The sequence below is a fragment of the Eubalaena glacialis genome, chromosome X (genome assembly GCF_028564815.1).
Source record: "Eubalaena glacialis isolate mEubGla1 chromosome X, mEubGla1.1.hap2.+ XY, whole genome shotgun sequence".
Classification (NCBI taxonomy): Eukaryota; Metazoa; Chordata; class Mammalia; order Artiodactyla; family Balaenidae; genus Eubalaena; species Eubalaena glacialis.
The window spans coordinates 64089192-64106336 of NC_083736.1; the positions used below are offsets into that span (position 1 = coordinate 64089192).

The following is a 17145-nucleotide window of genomic DNA, read 5'->3' on the forward strand; positions in this document are numbered from 1 at the left end:
CTCTAGAAGACGGGAAACCACAATGGCCTCAAACAAAAGAAATGAGAATGGCAGATATAGAACCAGGGCTTAGAGGACCATGTTGAAACTCATAAGAATTATTTACTGGCCATGGTGGTTTTCCGTCTTCTAGAGAGAAAATACCGGGGAGCTAGAACTCCTATACTGCTGAGATGATGTACTCACTAGCACCTATGGGAAGTGCGATACAATCTAAGGATAATCTTGTCCATATTTTTTCATCCTCATTTTTTTCTAAGGGATATGCCTAATGTCCACTGAATAGATGGAAGCTCTCTGGGAGCCCTTCTGTGACACAAGAAGTGGAAGATAGGACTTTGAGCCCCTGTTATTCTCAGCACTCTTCATGGCATGGCCATTTTGGAAAATAAAGATAAAAATTTTAGTTAGCTCCTTGCCTCCCACTGTATACCAAATCTATACCAGATTAATTAAAGATTTAAATATGAAAAATGAAATCATGAAAGAACTAGAAAAAATATAAAGAGCTACCTATATAATGCTGGTGTATCCAAATTTAAAATGATAATGTAGAAATGTAGTTATTGACATAGAAGAAAGTTATCAAACAACATTTTTATTTGATCCCATTTTGTAAAAATACATATTTATATGCATAGAAAATTTCTAGATATGCAGAAAATGTTAATAGTGATTATTTGTGAGTAGTTTTTTTAAGCTATTTTTTTCCTTTTTGCTCCCCTTTTCTATGTGTGTAGGTGTGCATGCATTTAAGTATGTATAATGAGTAGGTATTTCTGGTATAAAATAATAAAAGTTAACACAATTGTTTTAACATCTTTATTGGAGTATAATTGCTTTACAATGGTGTGTTAGTTTCTGCTGTATAACGAAGTAAGTCAGCTATACATATACATATATTCCTATATCCCCTCCCTCTTGCTTCTCCCTCCCACCCTCCCTATCCCACCCCTCTAGATGGTCACAAAGCACCGAGCTGATCTCCCTGTGCTATGTGGCTGCTTCCCACTAGCTATGTATTTTACATTTGGTAGTGTACATATGTCCATGCCACTCTCTCACTTCATCCCAGCTTACCCTTTCCCCTCCCTGTGTCCTCAAGTCCATTCTCTACGTCTGCGTCTTTATTCCTGTCCTGCCCCTAGGTTCTTCAGAACCTTTTTTTTTAAGATTCCATATATGCGTGTTAGCATACAGTATTTGTTTTCCTCTTTCTGACTTACTTCACTCTGTATGACAGACTCTAGGTCCATCCATCTCATAAAAGTTAACGAAAAATTTTTAACTTCCCTTTCCCTCGTTTCCCTTGTAGATATAGGTCAAACTTCCCTTGTAGATGTAGGTCAGACTTCCTCCAGGAGTTTATTTTTCCTCAACTAGCCAGTATAATTCCTTAAGTCTCCCCCCTTTAGTACTTTCCTATTCAACTGTAAGTTCTCTGAGGAGAGTTGTGTTTCATTATTTACTGTGCCTTCCCTAGGTGTGCTCAATAAGGACTAGGTGCATGGTGATCGTCTGATTTCCTCAAAGCCTGCTTTGAAGTCTGGTGTAATAGTACTTACCCTTTAACCAGCTGAAATGGTCAGAAACTTGGCCAGGGCTAACACAATCTGTCTATGAGGCCAGTGGCTGCAATGGCTGTCATCTCACTGCTTTCCCAGGCTGAGGTGGCTGACTGGTTGGCTGGTAGCTGGTTGATGGGGTTAGGCCTTTCTGTGTAAATCCTTCCCCAAACAGCTTTCTGGTTCAAGGAGGTGGCCCTTCTCAGGCTGCCTCTTAGTCAGTAGTATCTGTGTAGCTGTGCTTCCTTGCCAGAACCTCTGTGTACATTCTCAGGAGCTCTCAATGTTGTTAAAAACATAAAAGATAGGCAGTAAAGAAAGAAGACCAAGAACTGGGAGGAGAGAAAGAGAGAAAAAATGAGGATAAAAGAATGGAGGATCCATGACCTTAAGTGCAGCAGGTTGCTTAACCCAACCATAAACATCCCCTGCGCATAATAATACCTACTGTTGCACGTGAAATTACTTTGCCAGGGAAGTCTACACAGACATTGGTTTTCGAGGGACCTGTGCAAGCTCTGATGGCCACGCTGGCAGCCCTCCAAGTTAGAGACTTTACTGACTTCTGATTGAAGTCTGCTCAGACAGAATCTTTGATAGAGCCTGCTCTTATAGGTAAAGATCATTCCAAGCTTGTTGCAAGAATAAAATGAGATGATAGATGGAAATAGATTTTTTAGTCTATAAAACAATATACAAATGCTGGTCTTTTTGTGAGCTCCTGAGGGCACTGACAGGGGTTTAATGTTGTCCAGTACAGTCTTCATGGGAGTTTGGAACAGATTTTTAAATATGTGCACCTAAAGAAAATCAAATCCACTTACAGAATGAAGTGAATTGAATCCCCAGTAGGGAAAAACATGCCTGCATGTCTGGGAGACACCTAAACTGTGTATGTCTGAGGAGTGATTGTTACCTAACTATATGAGAAAAGCCTTGGGTTTTCTGAGTGCCCTCAATTGATTAGAAATGTTTTCTTTAGAAGTAATTCCCCAGAAAATGCTTGTGATTTCATTGTCGATGAAACTGTTGACACTTCTTTTAAAGTGTCTGTTAACTTATATTAAATTACAGTGGGAGTACATGTGGCCCCCAAATGAATGTATTATGGTTGCACTGTTTTAATAACTAACAATTTGAATAACGATAAGGAAGTGACTAAAAAGTAAACTGCCGCTGCTCTGCTCCTTCCATGAAAATGACCCTTTTTTCCTTCCAGCTTCAACACATGAGACTTCACATCAGTTCCTGACCTGAATGCGTGACTCTTCAATCTCAGGACTTGCATAATTAATGGAATGCCGTCCTAAGGTTGTTGAGTTCTGCATTTCTGGGCATTTCATCTTTATGGCGAAGTACCCATTCCCTCACTCCAAAGACTAATAAGCCTGAAAGACTTTTCTTCCTAGGGAAGAATCTTCCTTGTAACTTTATTGTTACAACAGTCAGAGACAGATTGGGGAGGTTTGATAGTTGGGCGATACCTTGCCAATAACCTGACCCTTGGCATGGGGCTCCCTCAAATTTGCAGTGTCTTGGGGATTCCTCCTGTGACTGTCTTGAAGAATAAACACTTTATGTTAATTTCCAGTGACTTAATTTTCCATTTTCCCTTTTTAACAGGTCCAGTTAAAAACAAGAAAAAGGGTAAGTCAAGCTCCTGATTTTGTAAAATTGCTGTCATGTCTTTTCTAAAATTAGAAGAAAAAATCAAGGGAGAAGGATTTTTATATTCGTTCAACGCTGGTTGTCCATTATTTTACTCAATCACGTGTGATCTTCTTGAGTATTGTAGCTTCCAAGGAATAAGAAATATATATCATTTTTCAGTGATGATCCATGAAAGATAGAATTACTTCCTAGCAACATGTGAAAGTTGTTTTTGCTTTTCTTTCTTGCTCCCTCTTCCATACAATTCATTTTACATCTCTTTCCTTCATTCTTCCTTACTCTTTCCCCTGCCCTTCTCCTTTCTCCCTTTTTTCCCCTCCTTTATCAAATCAGTGGCCAGGTATGAATGAAGTCCTGAGACTGCTTGTAGGGACTAGGTATACTACCTCCTGAGAGATGTCAGTACCCTATTTTTTGGCCTAAAAGCTATCCCTCTCCTATTTCTCAGATAGTCAGGGAAGGTATTTCTTGCTCTGGGGTTTCAATATCATTTTCTCTGTGATGGAAAAACTCAGCTGTAGTAGTACCCTGATCATTTAGTCTTTTCCAAGAATCTCCTAGTTGAGTGGATCCATTGTGCCATGGTTGGGTCTGTAAGTCTCCAGTGTACTTGCAATGGGAATGGCCCACGAGTTTGTACGAGTGCTTGCCTGCTTGAAGAGGAGAACCCAAAGACAGAACAGGTTCCAAAAGACAGGACCAGGCAATGTGGTCCACTCCTTAGGACTAAAAGAACCAACCACGAAACCAGTTTTAAGTACCTATTTTTTTCTGTGTTCTGACCTGGGAGGAAAATAGAGTGAAATTCATGAGTTTTCATTAAAATGCTCTAAGCGAAATGATTCTGTCTGTTAACATTTCTGGAGCTTTACAGAGTAGATTATCAACCCCAGACTAGGCCCAAAAGACCGGCTTCAGCTGCCTCCTGCCACTTCTCTGAGTACTAGGGTACTCTGGTGGCTTGAGATGCCATAGCCCGCATGGGAAATCTGTGTCCCTGTTGTAAAGAAGCTGAAGAATGGCCTGGCCCCTAAGGACCTGAGCTGAGCAAAATTGGGAAATAGCCAGAGAACTGGAGTCAGTGAGGAAACCTTTCTTTGTGGAGCCTGGGCATTCACCAAGCTATTCTGTCTTTTAAGAAAGTAAATGTGACTTTCTTTTTTTTTTAATAAATTTATTTATTTATTTATTTATTTATTTATTTATTTATTTATTTATTTATTTATTTATGGCTGCGTTGGGTCTTTGTTGCTGCGCACGGGCTTTCTCTAGTTGCAGCGAGCGAGGGCTACTCTTCGTTGCGGTGCACGGGTTTCTCATTGCGGTGGCTTCTCTTGTTGCGGAGCATGGGCTCTAGGCATGCGGGCTTCAGTAGTTGTGGCTTGCGGGATCTAGAGCACAGGCTCAGTAGTTGTGGCGCACGGGGCTTAGTTGCTCCGCGGCATGTGGAAACTTCCCGGACCAGGGTTCGAACCCGTGTCCCCTGCATTGGCAGGCGGATTCTTAAACACTGCGCCACCAGGGAAGCCCAAATTTGACTTTCAAGTGTGTAGTTTTCCGTTCTTATCACATCCCTTTAAGACAGAAATTTTAACAAACCTAGAAAGCTCCCCTGGCCTGGACAAGGACACCCTCTGCTCCTAACACAAGCCCAGGGATGACTTCCTTTCTTTCTTTCTTTTTTTAAATAAATTTATTTATTTATTTATTTATTTAGTTTTGGCTGCATTGAGTCTTCGTTGCTGCACGCGGGCTTTCTCTAATTGCAGCGAGAGGGGGCTATTCTTTGTTGCAGTGCATGTACCTCTTATTGCGGTGGCTTCTCTTGTTGCAGAGCATGGGCTCTAAGCATGTGGGCTTCAGTAGTTGTAACACACGGGCTTCAGTAGTTGTGGCATGCGGGCTCAGTAGTTGTGGTGCACTGGCTTAGTTGCTCCGTGGCATGTGGGATCTTCCCGGACCAGGGATCGAACCTGTGTCCCTTGCATTGGTAGGTGGATTCTTAACCACTGCACCACCAGGGAAGTCCCCTTCCTTTCTTTCTTAATAGGTAGACTTGAGAGCACTTTCTAATGACAGCTACTAAGTTTTTCTTCCACTCACTCATTCACTAGACAGTGAATAAGCATCTTGTAATTGTCAGGAAGAGAGATACAGAGATGAAGAAAAATGGTTCCTACCCTCCAAAATCTCCTGGTATAGTTGGAATCACGGAAGCACACACAAATAACTGAAGTACAGTATTTTAAAAAGTGCAATCATAGAAGCATGAGCTTCTCATGCTTGGTCCCACATCTCAGAGAAAACATTATCTAACCTAGACTTTGAAGGATGAGGAAAAAAGAAGGGGAAGAATATTCCAGCAAAGAAAACTACATACTGAAATCTCTCAGAGGCATGAAAGAACATGTCGTGTCTGGGGGAACAGCAAGTAGGCTAGTGATTTACCCAAATATAGGGCATGTGTGTGGTGGGGAGCAGCACCCATTTGAAGTGTCATCCAAGGGGTGAGCACCGAGAGAACACACTTGCTGGTGGTAATGGAAGGCAGTTGTCTAGGCGAGAAGCTCTGAAATTACAAACTCAAGAGATCCCAATGCCTCTGGCAGTGACTCGAATCACTGCCCAGCACTGCTACCTTGTATGTGGGCCACTATTGGGAAGAGAATGCACATAGGCTTTAAACATTTGCCTTGGCTGAAAGTGATTTAGAAGCCATTTAATACTGATTTCCTTGGACACAGTGAATAGACACATGCCTGAAGAGGTAATTGAGTTGTTCATTTAATTTCCATCCTTTAATGGAATTTTCCCCCTCCCATAACTCTCTCTCTCTCTCTCTCCCCCTCTCTTGCTTTTAGTTCATTCTTTCAACAATTTGAGCTTCACTAAAAGAACGTGTGTATTCTTGCATCTAAGACTACACAGGGTAACTTGATAAGTACAAAAGTCTCTGGGCTTTTGTATCGTGAGGTGCTCTGTTAAAGTAAGGAAATCCAGAGAAGGAAGACAGTCCTCTAAAGTCATCTTCTTGGTCCAGGGGCCATTTTGTACATGCTCTTCTGTGGGCCAACTTTCTGTAAGGATGCAAGGATGAGAAGCACAGTTACCTAAACCTGGTTGCAGAGGAGCAAAGAGGACCAGCTGCAGAACTAGATCCCAGCAGGAGCTTGTTCCCAGATGCCTTCTAGCATTTTCATAAGGGAACATTCTCTGTTTACACTGCAACCATTATTCACTTTCACTGCAGGAGTCTCTGGCTCTAATTCTTCCGAAATTACATTAAGAATCACAGGAGACTCACAGTCTTGACACTAAAGTTCACACTCCCCACAGAAGCCCCTCTAGCTCAAAAATCACTGTTAGGCCTGGACATTCTGGGACAGAGGACAGCCTACTATGCACCATCCCCTGTGTCTGTGCCACTCAGAGAAGAGTGAGAGAGAAGCAGACTTTATAACCAGGCTAGGGAAGTTTCCTGACTGCCAGGGGTAAGTCAGTCCTCCTTATGGAACCTCAGTCTTGGGAGGAAACTTAGAGAACTCATCGAGGCCAAGCTCCTCGTTTTACCGATGGAGAAACTAAGGCTCAGGGAGAGGAAGGGATTTACCCAAAGTATACGTCCGTGGCAGAGCTGAGGCTTACAGCCTTATCTCCTGACTACAGATTCCCTGTTTTTTCCACTACACTTGCCGGAATTGAAACTTGGGCGCTGAATAAGCCTGACTTGGAAGCTGCCCAAATCTGAAGGGAGATGGCTTTCCTGTTCGGCATCTTAAAATTGGCTAGATCTCGAAACTGGGCAGACTCAATCTTTTGCTGCTAAGTGCAGGGAAAACGCTAAGACTCCTGTCTCTCCGTGAGAGAGAAGCTCTATGGACCTTCCTTACTTTCCTCCCTGGGGAAGGGGCCCCGCAATGACCCTGTTGTTTCATTGCAAATGCAGATGTGGTTAGACATGGACAAGTGACCTCTTGAGTGGCATTGCCATGGGGATTGGGTTTCTTGAGCACACGGCATTCTTCTTAAAAGGGGACCTGATAAATCAGAACAGGATTCTCCTCCCTGAGAGCCCAGGGAGCCAGGAGGCAGAGTCAGGAAGGAGGTATTTAAGTGAGACTTGACAGGGTTATATTTAAAAAGGAAGAACGTATCACAGGTGAAGACACCATGATGGAGTCTGCGGAAAGGCTCCCATTCCTGACACTTCCACAAGATTGTGAAAAAGCGGGGAAAGGAGGAAGCAGCCACCCCACCTGTGACCACCTGCAGTGCTTGAATTGGACTGCACGGAGCAGAGGAGGTTAAACAGGAGGAACTGGAGGCTTTGGTTCAAAACCACAGTTATGACTCTGTTAGCATAGCTACATTCTGGTGGGGATGTGGGAAGGACTGGAATATGGAATAAGAAGGCTGAGACTGCTCTGAAAAGATAGCGAGGAGGAAACGGGGAGGGATCTGGTGGCTTGATTAATAATACATTCAAGAATAGGGCCTCTGAGAAAAGACTTTGGGAAGCCAGATTATTTAGCCCATAAAAATAGAGGTTGATAGGTGACTTAATGTTCTTTGAGCACTTGAGGGTTATTGTGTGCATGATGGTAACTATTCTTCTCTATCTATACAAACAATAGAATAAGAGCTTAAACTGCCACAGGAGGGATTTCAGTTCAATATACAGAAGAACTTCCTAACAGTGAGGGGGTGATAAACATTGGAACATGTTACCAAGGGAGTGTGCAGAATTTCCTTTCCCAGAGATCTTTAAAAATAGGGTTTAGAGGGGTCAGCTGAGAAAGCAAAAACCTGCTGCTTCCTCCTCAGCTCAGCTCTCTGTGCTCTCCACTGCCCCTTCTTTCCTTATGTTGCTCGAGCCCTCTCTCTCTCTCTCTCTCTCTACCCACCTTCCCTCCCTCGCCCTCCTCTCCCCCACCTCTCATCTCCCAGACTCCTTCCAATCCCACATTCCCACCTCCATCCCAAGCCCAAGTCCCTGTACATCCCGACTCCTGTAGGAAACCTTCCTGGAGCCGATATTCTTCCTACAGTTCTCAATTCTAAAAAGTGACCCACAGGTCTAGCCACTTGGCAATTCTGATCCTTTGGACTTAGCCGAACTGTAACCTCCTTTTTGAAGCCTTCCCTGACCTCTCCAGCATTTTGTCCCTACCACTAATGCAGCACTTCTACTATCGTGTGACTGTGTCTGTTTCCCCACTAGACTGAGCTCCTTGAGGGCCATTATATCTTCAAACCCAACCTGTAAATGATTATTCATGAAACAGGGTAGGGAGTGTGTGTGTGTGTGTATCACGTATGATAAAAGTGTTGCCCTCTTTAAGAGCAGGAACTCCCAGAGGGCCGACTTTGTGTCATTAGAAGGCTGTGGAACTCCTGACAGTACATTCTCAGTCAATAACTACAAATGTAATACCTAATCTTGTCTTTAAGGAAAAAAGGCAGGACCTCCTGGGCCCAATGGCCCCCCAGGACCTCCAGGACCTCCAGGACCCCAAGGACCCCCGGGGATTCCAGGGATTCCTGGAATTCCAGGAACAACTGTTATGGGACCACCTGGCCCTCCAGGTCCTCCTGGTCCTCAAGGACCCCCTGGTCTCCAGGGACCTTCTGGTGAGTTCTTCCGTCTCTCCACCCTCCTAGGCTCCTTAAAAGTTCTCTAATAGAGCAAGAGTGGGTGATCCCAAGAGCAGTTTCAAATGGTGGTGTGCAGTAAGAAATGCAGGTCTCCTAGTTCAGTAGAGAGCTGGGAATTGAACAAGCCCTGCTCTAACTTCTTGTTTATACCAGCTTGTCAAGGAAGAGACACCTGTTCTTGACCTGTCTCAACCCTTCCATCATAAGCCCTCCCTGACTCTAGGCCTCCCTGTAAACTCATGAGCCAGAGACAGAGGCCCTAAGCGTTCACCAGAGTTCCCACAGGGGATGGATTTGGTCTGCTCTGATTCCCAGCATTCAGCTTCACATACTGATGCTTCATTAGAAATAGGCTATGAGGAGGAATGCTGGGGACTGGACAGAATGACGAGCCCTAGAGCAGTCTCATGCCTTGAACTCTGAAATGTCTTTCCCACAGAGGTAGACAAGTAGTCACTGATGGTCAAGGAGCTGGCAACTTATGAATCACTCAGGCTGTGGAAGAAGCAGACACAGGCACCAAGACCAACTTGTTGAGGAACCAAGTGCTTTTTGCACTACATCCTTCCCCCGCCACATTGCCCATTTGAAGAGCATTTAATCTCTTTGCATCTTTCCCTTTGGGCCCAGAAGGGCATCCAAAAGATACAGATCCAGATCCAAACCTGCCTAATTGAAGTTGACAGGAGTCAGACTATCTGGGCTTAGGTCAGTTGTTATTTCCTTCTCCTGTTCCCCTCTTGTATCTTGGGCCTTTACAGAAATGGAGTCTTTACGGCTGATTTCTCTGGGTCTTTACTGCCACAAGACTCAGATTCTTTGACTCATAGTTCAAACAGGGCTAATCAGTGTCACCGTGGCCCCAAGAGATGCAGTTAGGGGGTTTTTTTTCATCCAATCTTTCCACAAATATTAATTGAGCACTTTCTATGTGCAAGAGATATATTGATAAGTGGTCCCTGTTCTCGTGGAATTTATGTCCTACAGGAGGAGAGAGACAATTAAAGAAGCAAGATATTTACAAATGGCAATGCGCTCTATGAAGAAAATTAACAGAAAGGGAGCAAAGTGTTAAAGAAGCAAAGCACCGTCGTCTCGGGGTCACGTGGTGGCAGGAAAACACTCTCCTCTGTCCCCATGGGTGTTCGGTGGCACTTGCCTTAGACGAGCGTTGGTGAGAGGCTGGTTTCCCTGCTGGGTGCTGGGCCCACTGAAGATGCAGGTCGGGAGCAAGTAAGAGAAGGAAGGGGTGTCCTCTCCTACCCCAGTGCCCTGCATCGCACCCTGACTCTCCCTCCACTTCCGAGCCCTGGAAAATAACACTCAGACAGGGCTTCACTACAGGGAGCAAAAGCTCAGTGCCCCTGGCTGCCTAGGTGAGGAGAAAAGGAAGCAGAAAGAGCACGCCCTCTGACTGGCCTGTCCTATTTTGCAGGTGCTGCTGATAAAACTGGAACTCGAGAAAACCAGGTTGGCTGGGAATTGCTCTCTTGCTGGAGAGGAGGGAAGACCACAGGCTAGAGCCACCCTTGAGTTTGCTCCCTATTAAATTGGCTGAGGCTTTATCTTGTGAGGAGACCCTGGAGCTTCTGAGCTTCTTCATTCACAGCCTCCTCCCATCTCTATGAATAGAAAGCTTTGCCCCAGGGCCTGCCTTTAGCAAGGGAACTGAGTCTCGTCGTGGCCATCTTTCTCCATTCCCCAGGAGACAGAGGGTCACCATAGCCAAACCCAATAGTCAGCTGCCTGTCAGGCCTATTCACCTGGACCTCTGCCTCCCCAGCCACCCCAGACACCTTGTCGGCACTCAGACCACCTGACATCAGCAGCTTAGAAGTTTAAGAGTATGTCCTTGAAAATCAGCCAACCAGCTCTGGGTCAAGCCCAGCCTAGACTTCTGCCTTTATGGCCTGAAGGGCTCCTCCCTAGTCTCTGAGCTTCCTGATCCGTCTCTACTGGCAGGTTCCGCCGCCTCGCCTTGCCTCATCTCAGCCTCCCTCACTACAGCTGTTTGGTCACGGCGCTCAATCTACACAGCTGCACAGTGCTGGATGGCTTGCAGGGCATTTTATATTCGTCACCTCAGTTGATCTTCAGACATCCCTGTGAGAGAGGTCAGACAGAGATTCTCATGATCCCCGTTTCACAGTTAGGGAAATGAGGCTCAGAGGCATTACATTTGGCTGAGGTCACACAGCTATGAAGTGGCAGAGCTACAAAATCATATTACCCTCTAGTAGAAATGTGGCCACTCGCATCCCAAGAAAGGGGAGAGGGATCAGAATTGGGATACAAATGAAGACTAGAAACCAGAGGTGGAATCCTGGCAACTGGTGGCTGAGCAAGCATCCATTTCTCACAGTGACTACTCTCTCTGTCCTTCTCATCCTCCCAGCCAGCCGTGGTGCATCTGCAGGGCCAAGGGTCAGCAATCCAAGTCAAAAATGGTAAGAGTCAAAGTAGGCTCTCTCCCTAAGGAGAGTTTCTCCTCCCCTTACACCCAGCCTTCAAATAGTCACCCAGCCTTGTTCCTCCCAGGCCCCTGAGGTACCCTTGACATTAGGGGCCATTCTCTACTCCATTTTGCCCTCTGCTGGCTGTCCTGAGTAATTGCTTGCCCTAAGGTTACTACAAATTGCATTTAGAATCGCTGATGAGGAAGCTGAAAGGGACTTGAGACATTGTCTAAACCAGGGATTCTTGGGAGGTGGAGGCTGAATCAGAGTCACCCTTGGGGATATGTGTAGTTTTATCACCATTTTCACAATACAAATTAGAGAAAGTAGAACGACATAAAATCGAATCTTCTTGTCTGATGGGTCTACACAGAAAATGGGTGGAGGAGGCATTTCTCTCAGGGAAGTGGGGGGCATGTTAGACTCTCCAGGGAGTATGAGATGCTAGTGTCTATAAAAAAGGGGGATGGATTTCAGGAGGTTAGAAATCCTAATTTAGTGTAATCCCTACATTTAAAAGGTGGGGAAACAGAGTGCCAGACAAATTGGACACCACCATACGAAATCTACTGCCTTATATCTGTATGGTACTTTAGAGTTTTCAACATACTTTGTCTTTGATTTGATTTGATCCTCACGACAAAGGTAGGCATTAGCTCCTTTTTACAGAGACAGAAACTGAAGCTCAGAGAGGTTAATTAACTGGCCCAAGATTTCCGTTAAGTATAGGAGCTGGGATTCAAAACCACATCTGTCTGACTCTCTCCACCGCACTGTGCCACTTCAGAGATGTGTGTGTGTATACTGCACTGAATGATTAGCTTCATTTTCTTCCTCAAAGAGACATGAACGTTCATTAAAGAACAGCGCTTTGAAATAATGTCCAGTCCCCAAGGGTGCACAAAGCCTAAAATGCATGAACCCCCAGGAGCCTCGGGAAGCAGCAAGCCAGCCAAGATGCCAGACGCTTACTGGGAGGGGCTGTGAGTACAGAAACAGTAAATGAAGGTTCAGAAACCTGCTGCATGGGGACAGCTTCTAAGAGCCCAGTCAGTCCTGAACTGGCTGTGCTTTGCTTCCTTAATGATCGGGCTTGGCTACATCCTGGAGTGCCACCAGGATGCCTGACTCAATCACCTCAGAAATATAAGTAGGAACAGAATGGCACCAAAACCTAAGCAGTCCTGCTGGGACCAAGTACCTTGGGCCCCAGGGCCCTGGGTGGGCCATGATCACCATTTGTCCAGGGAGGGGTGAGACAAGCAGGAAATAGATTTGTTTGGGTGTCTCGATGGGTGGCCTCAGTGTTTATGCCAGAAGCTACTGATTTTGCTCCCACCACATAACAAGACTGGTTCCAACCCCTCTGGGCCAATCCCCAGTAGTAGTCTATGCTGATCTTTAGTTCCAACAGAAGCAAGAGTGAGAGCATCAGGGCTTCCCTGGTGGCTCAGTGGTTAAAAATCCACCTGCCAATGCAGGGGACACGGGTTCGAGCCCTGGTCCGGGAAGATCCCACATGCCGTGGAGCAACTAAGCCTGTGCGCCACAATTACTGAGCCTGTGCGCCTAGAGCCCGTGCTCCGCAACAAGAGAAGCCACTGCAATGAGAAGCCCGCGCACCGCAACACAAGAAAGAGTAGCCCCCACTCGCCGCAACTAGAGAAAGCTCGCGCGCAGCAACAAAGACCCAACACAACCAAAAATAAATAAATTAAATAAATTAAAATTTAAACAAAAGAGTGAGGGCATCAGGGGTAGGAAGATACCATGCAGAGCGGTCCTCCGTGAGGGGCAGAGCCAGGGCATCTCCTCCAAACTCCTATCCCATCTGCTTATCACCTTAAGGGAAGATGAGCACCTTTTCCAGAAGGCCAGCTTCCTCACACCTCAGAAAGGCAGACCTCCTGAGACTAGCCAAGGATGGACTTTCAAAACATACTTTCTTGAATTAAGAATGGATGGTTTTGAGGCGAAAAGGCTCCCTAGGCCTGGACTCCCTCCTCTTGAGGTGGGAAGGAACATCCCCCTTGCTGCAAGATGGAAAGGGAAGCTTTTCCTCCTCCCTCACGTGCCAGCCCCCACCGTCCAGCCAAGGTGGAGTGACTGACCCTCTGCCCCATATGGGGTATTACTGAGAGACATGCTTTGCTGGGGTGCCTCAGTGCCCAGACACCCTCTCCATCCCTTTGGCTGGTTCTAGTGCTGCTTTGCGGTCTATCCCTCACTCTCATAAGGATCCCTCTCCCCTACAGGGCTTTATTACTGGTGGTCACTTGCTCCGGCTGCCATGAAGTCTGACTCACACCTGATCCCTAAGGTTCTCCGGGTAGACAATTCCTCAGGCTGAGTGGTTTCCTGGGGGCCCAGGGAGGCTTTCCAGAAAGGAGTGGGTGTGGAGGTACTATAAAAAGGAATCTCTTAAGGACAAGGAGAAAACCCATGAACCTATAAGACAGGAGAGGGATTCAGGAGCTATAGCTGGTGAGATGAAATGGAATAATAAGACCTAGCCTGCCCCTCAGTGTCTGGATTTTGCCTGTGCAGGCCCCAGAACAACAAAGAAAATAGGGCAGCGTGCCCGCCCTCTTCTTACCTCCCACCCAATTCCAGCTAGAAGGTGTTGGTTAAATATCCTTCCAGACAGAGGGGTCAGGAAAGGAGAGAGGAAGAAGGACAGGCAGACCCCAGGGGCCTGAGGCAGCCCTAGCTGCCACTTTACAAACAGACCGCTTTCTCTGCTTCCAGATGCTGTTCGTAAAGCTTGGCCTCCTGGGCTATCCAGCTTGTATTGGGATGGGGCTGGGGGTTGTGTACGGCTTGATATTTCTTGTGTTTATTGCCCAGATAGTTCTGACATGTACTGAGTGACTGCCCTTCTCTCATACTGAGATCTTTCAGGTGGAGTGCTCAATGATTGGTCTCGCATCACCATGAACCCCAAGGTGTTTAAGCTACACCCCCGCAGTGGGGAGTTGGAGGTACTGGTGGACGGCACCTACTTCATCTATAGTCAGGTAGAAGTGAGTACGGTCTCAGGCCTAACTCTTCTTATATCCAGAATGCAGATCTCGTGCAGGCCACAGAGGGGCACTGTGGAGCCAGCCCAGACCAGCCAATGGCTAAAGTCCTGCTTTGGGCAGGGGGGGTGGGGGGGGGGTGGCAGGGCACACTGGGAGGGAGTTGAAAAGAGGGAGGAAAGAGAGAGGGGGCTGTCTGGGGTTTTTTCCTAGCCAGATATGATTGAAAAACTGAAAAGAGGCCCATCCCACGCCCTGCCATCTGATTCCCTCCTACAGAGCCCCAGGCCCTATTTTCCCCATTGAGTTGTTTGGTTCTACTGCCAAACTTGAACTCTGCCTTAGTATATTCTTTGAAAATCAGTTCCAGGGCTGCTGAGAACCCCTTCGCCCCACACTACTGGCTTTATAATGAAGACTGAGAGTGCGCCTCCGGACCTTCTCTCCACCTCAAAAAGATTTCTGTCTTTCCTCTTCTTTCTCCCATTTGTTTCTCTACCTTTCTGCTTCTCTGTCATTCTTGCCTCCTCCCTGCTGTCGCCCTCCCAGCCCTTTTCTCCCTCTGTTTTTGTCCTCGTCCTGGCTCGGGGCCCACTCCCCAGGTCGACCAGTGCCCATCCACTTCCACCCCTGTTGTTTGTCTCCAATGGGGTGGCTCCTCAGAGCTAGAGGTGGACGAGCCTTGAGGCTGGGGCTTCTGAGGGGCGGGCAGCAAGCAGGTGGATGGACAGAAAGACGCTGAAGCCGGCAGAAGGGTCTCCCAGGAGAGTGGCCAGAGAAGGTGGGTTCACGAGCATTTGCTGAGCCTACTGAGCATCTTGGCACAGCTTGGGGTCCTGACCCAAGAGACTGTATGGCACCTGAATACACTGCAGCCTCCTGAACAGCCTGTGGTGGGAGCAGCCTTCCATAAAGTGATTTAGGGCAACAGATGAGTGTCCCACTCCCCAGGGGTATGATCCCAATGTCCTAAGTGCCATTTGGTGGGGGTGGGGATCAAAGCTGGGGGTGGGGTGTGAAGGATAAGGGTAGTGAAGAAGAGAAAATTAATCTTCTGGGCCTGGGATAGAACTGGGAGTGGCCTCAGGCCTTGTACCCCACGCAAACTGGGAAAATGCCCTGGACATCATGCCACTGAACACAGCTTAGCACTTCCTTCTGGCCACGAAGTTAGTTTCGCCCTTCCACATTCTTTATCTCATTTGTGACGGATAGCTCTCCGTCCCTCTGCATCTGTTTCCTCAGTCATCAGACGAGAGCGCCAAGGGGCACTGGGAGAATCAGTGAGAGAAATTCAGCTGCAGGGGAGCGGGGCGCAAGCAGAGAGAACTGAAGAACTAGCGCATTGTTCCTGTGTCCTCTCTGGGGAATCAGTAACTGCTAAGTTTATCTACAAATGGTCCCTGGGGCTGGACATTGGAAATTGATTCGCCTTCGTTTGTGTCTGTAGCACTGATCCAGCACCTAATGTGTGCCGAGAACTGCGCTTCACGCCAGGGCCAAGGAGGGCAGGGGGTGGGGAGGGGGCGCTGGGGGAGGTAAAGGGGTGAATGAAGCATGGTTCTGGCTCTCGCAGAGTTTCCAACCCATGTGCTGTTGAAAGAGGTTTGCTTAACCCCCTGAGCCCAATGGAGGGGAGGCAGGACAGCGAATAAGCCTGTCACCCCGCCCATCCTGTTGGCCGACTAGCGTGCCTTCAAGGGGTGCAGTGGCAGCTCGCGTGAGCAGGTCGCATCTGCTGGTCACCGGGGAGGGCCCACCCTCTCCTTCCACTCGCCCCCAATCCCTTCTCGTTGCCTCGCCCCCAGGTATACTACATCAACTTCACTGACTTTGCCAGCTATGAGGTGGTGGTGGATGAGAAGCCCTTCCTGCAGTGCACCCGCAGCATCGAGACAGGCAAAACCAACTACAACACTTGTTACACGGCGGGCGTCTGCCTTCTCAAAGCGCGGCAGAAGATCGCCGTGAAGATGGTGCACGCCGACATCTCCATCAACATGAGCAAGCACACCACCTTCTTCGGGGCCATCAGGCTGGGCGAGGCCCCTGCATCCTAGATTCCGCCCCCTCCCCAATCCCGTTTTGCCCCTGCCCGTGCTCCTACCCCAGGGTAGGGAGCCGGGACTTCCAGAACCTCTAAGTGCTGCTGTGGAGTGAGGTGTGTGGGTGTCGCAGCCGCAGAGAAAAATGCCCCAGTGCTATTTATTCCCCGGTGACTCCAGGATGACAAGGCCTGCTTGACTTTCCAGAATGACCTTGAGTGAACAGGACATGATGCAGAACCTTCCTCCTTGGCTCCGTGTTGACTGCTTCTGGCATGACTCTTCAACCTCGAGGTCCCGGGTGTCATTTTGTTGCACTAAAGTGAGGGGCTCAGGCAGCAGGCGAGAATTAGCAAAGGTGCAGCCCAGACTGTGGGGCGAGCCTCTGACCTTGAAGGGTGGGGGGCGGGGCGGGAGGGGAGCATTGCAACCTAAGGAGAGGGGCAGGGAGGGAAAGGCAGGTGCTTGTGGCAGAGACCAGGGGAGAAACCTGCCAGATGGTCTTCCCACTCTCGCTGAGCCGCGTGCCAGCAGCTGGCAGGGCTTTGAGGACAGGAGGTTTGCTTTTCCCTGGAGCAATTGCAGGGCATGGCCAGAAACCTGCCTGCATAAGAACCAGAGGCCGTGCTTGGGGCCACATGTCTTTCACTTTGTTTACAGCTGTGCTCCAAGCTCAGAAGACTCCTTGGGTCCCCCCCCCAGTTGTCCCCTTCCCAACCTGGCGAGAACCCCC

General features: G+C 47.6%; 1 protein-coding gene across 3 annotated transcripts in view; it reads left to right on the forward strand.

Annotated features, from left to right (window-relative positions):
• The window catches only part of EDA (ectodysplasin A), a 393208-nt gene extending 376435 nt beyond the window's left edge, over positions 1 to 16773 (forward strand). The window contains exons 3-8 of one of the 3 annotated variants that reach the window (XM_061178037.1): positions 3189 to 3212; positions 8688 to 8867; positions 10327 to 10361; positions 11287 to 11338; positions 14240 to 14370; positions 16176 to 16773. In XM_061178037.1, the coding sequence (XP_061034020.1) occupies positions 3189 to 3212; positions 8688 to 8867; positions 10327 to 10361; positions 11287 to 11338; positions 14240 to 14370; positions 16176 to 16427 (674 nt within the window). In that variant the 3' untranslated portion in view covers positions 16428 to 16773. Of the gene's footprint in view, positions 1 to 3188; positions 3213 to 8687; positions 8868 to 9878; positions 10052 to 10326; positions 10362 to 11286; positions 11339 to 14239; positions 14371 to 16175 lie in introns of those variants that run through there. The other 2 variants (XM_061178038.1, XM_061178039.1) reach the window with 2 other exon arrangements.
• The last annotated feature ends 372 nt before the right edge of the window (positions 16774 to 17145 follow it).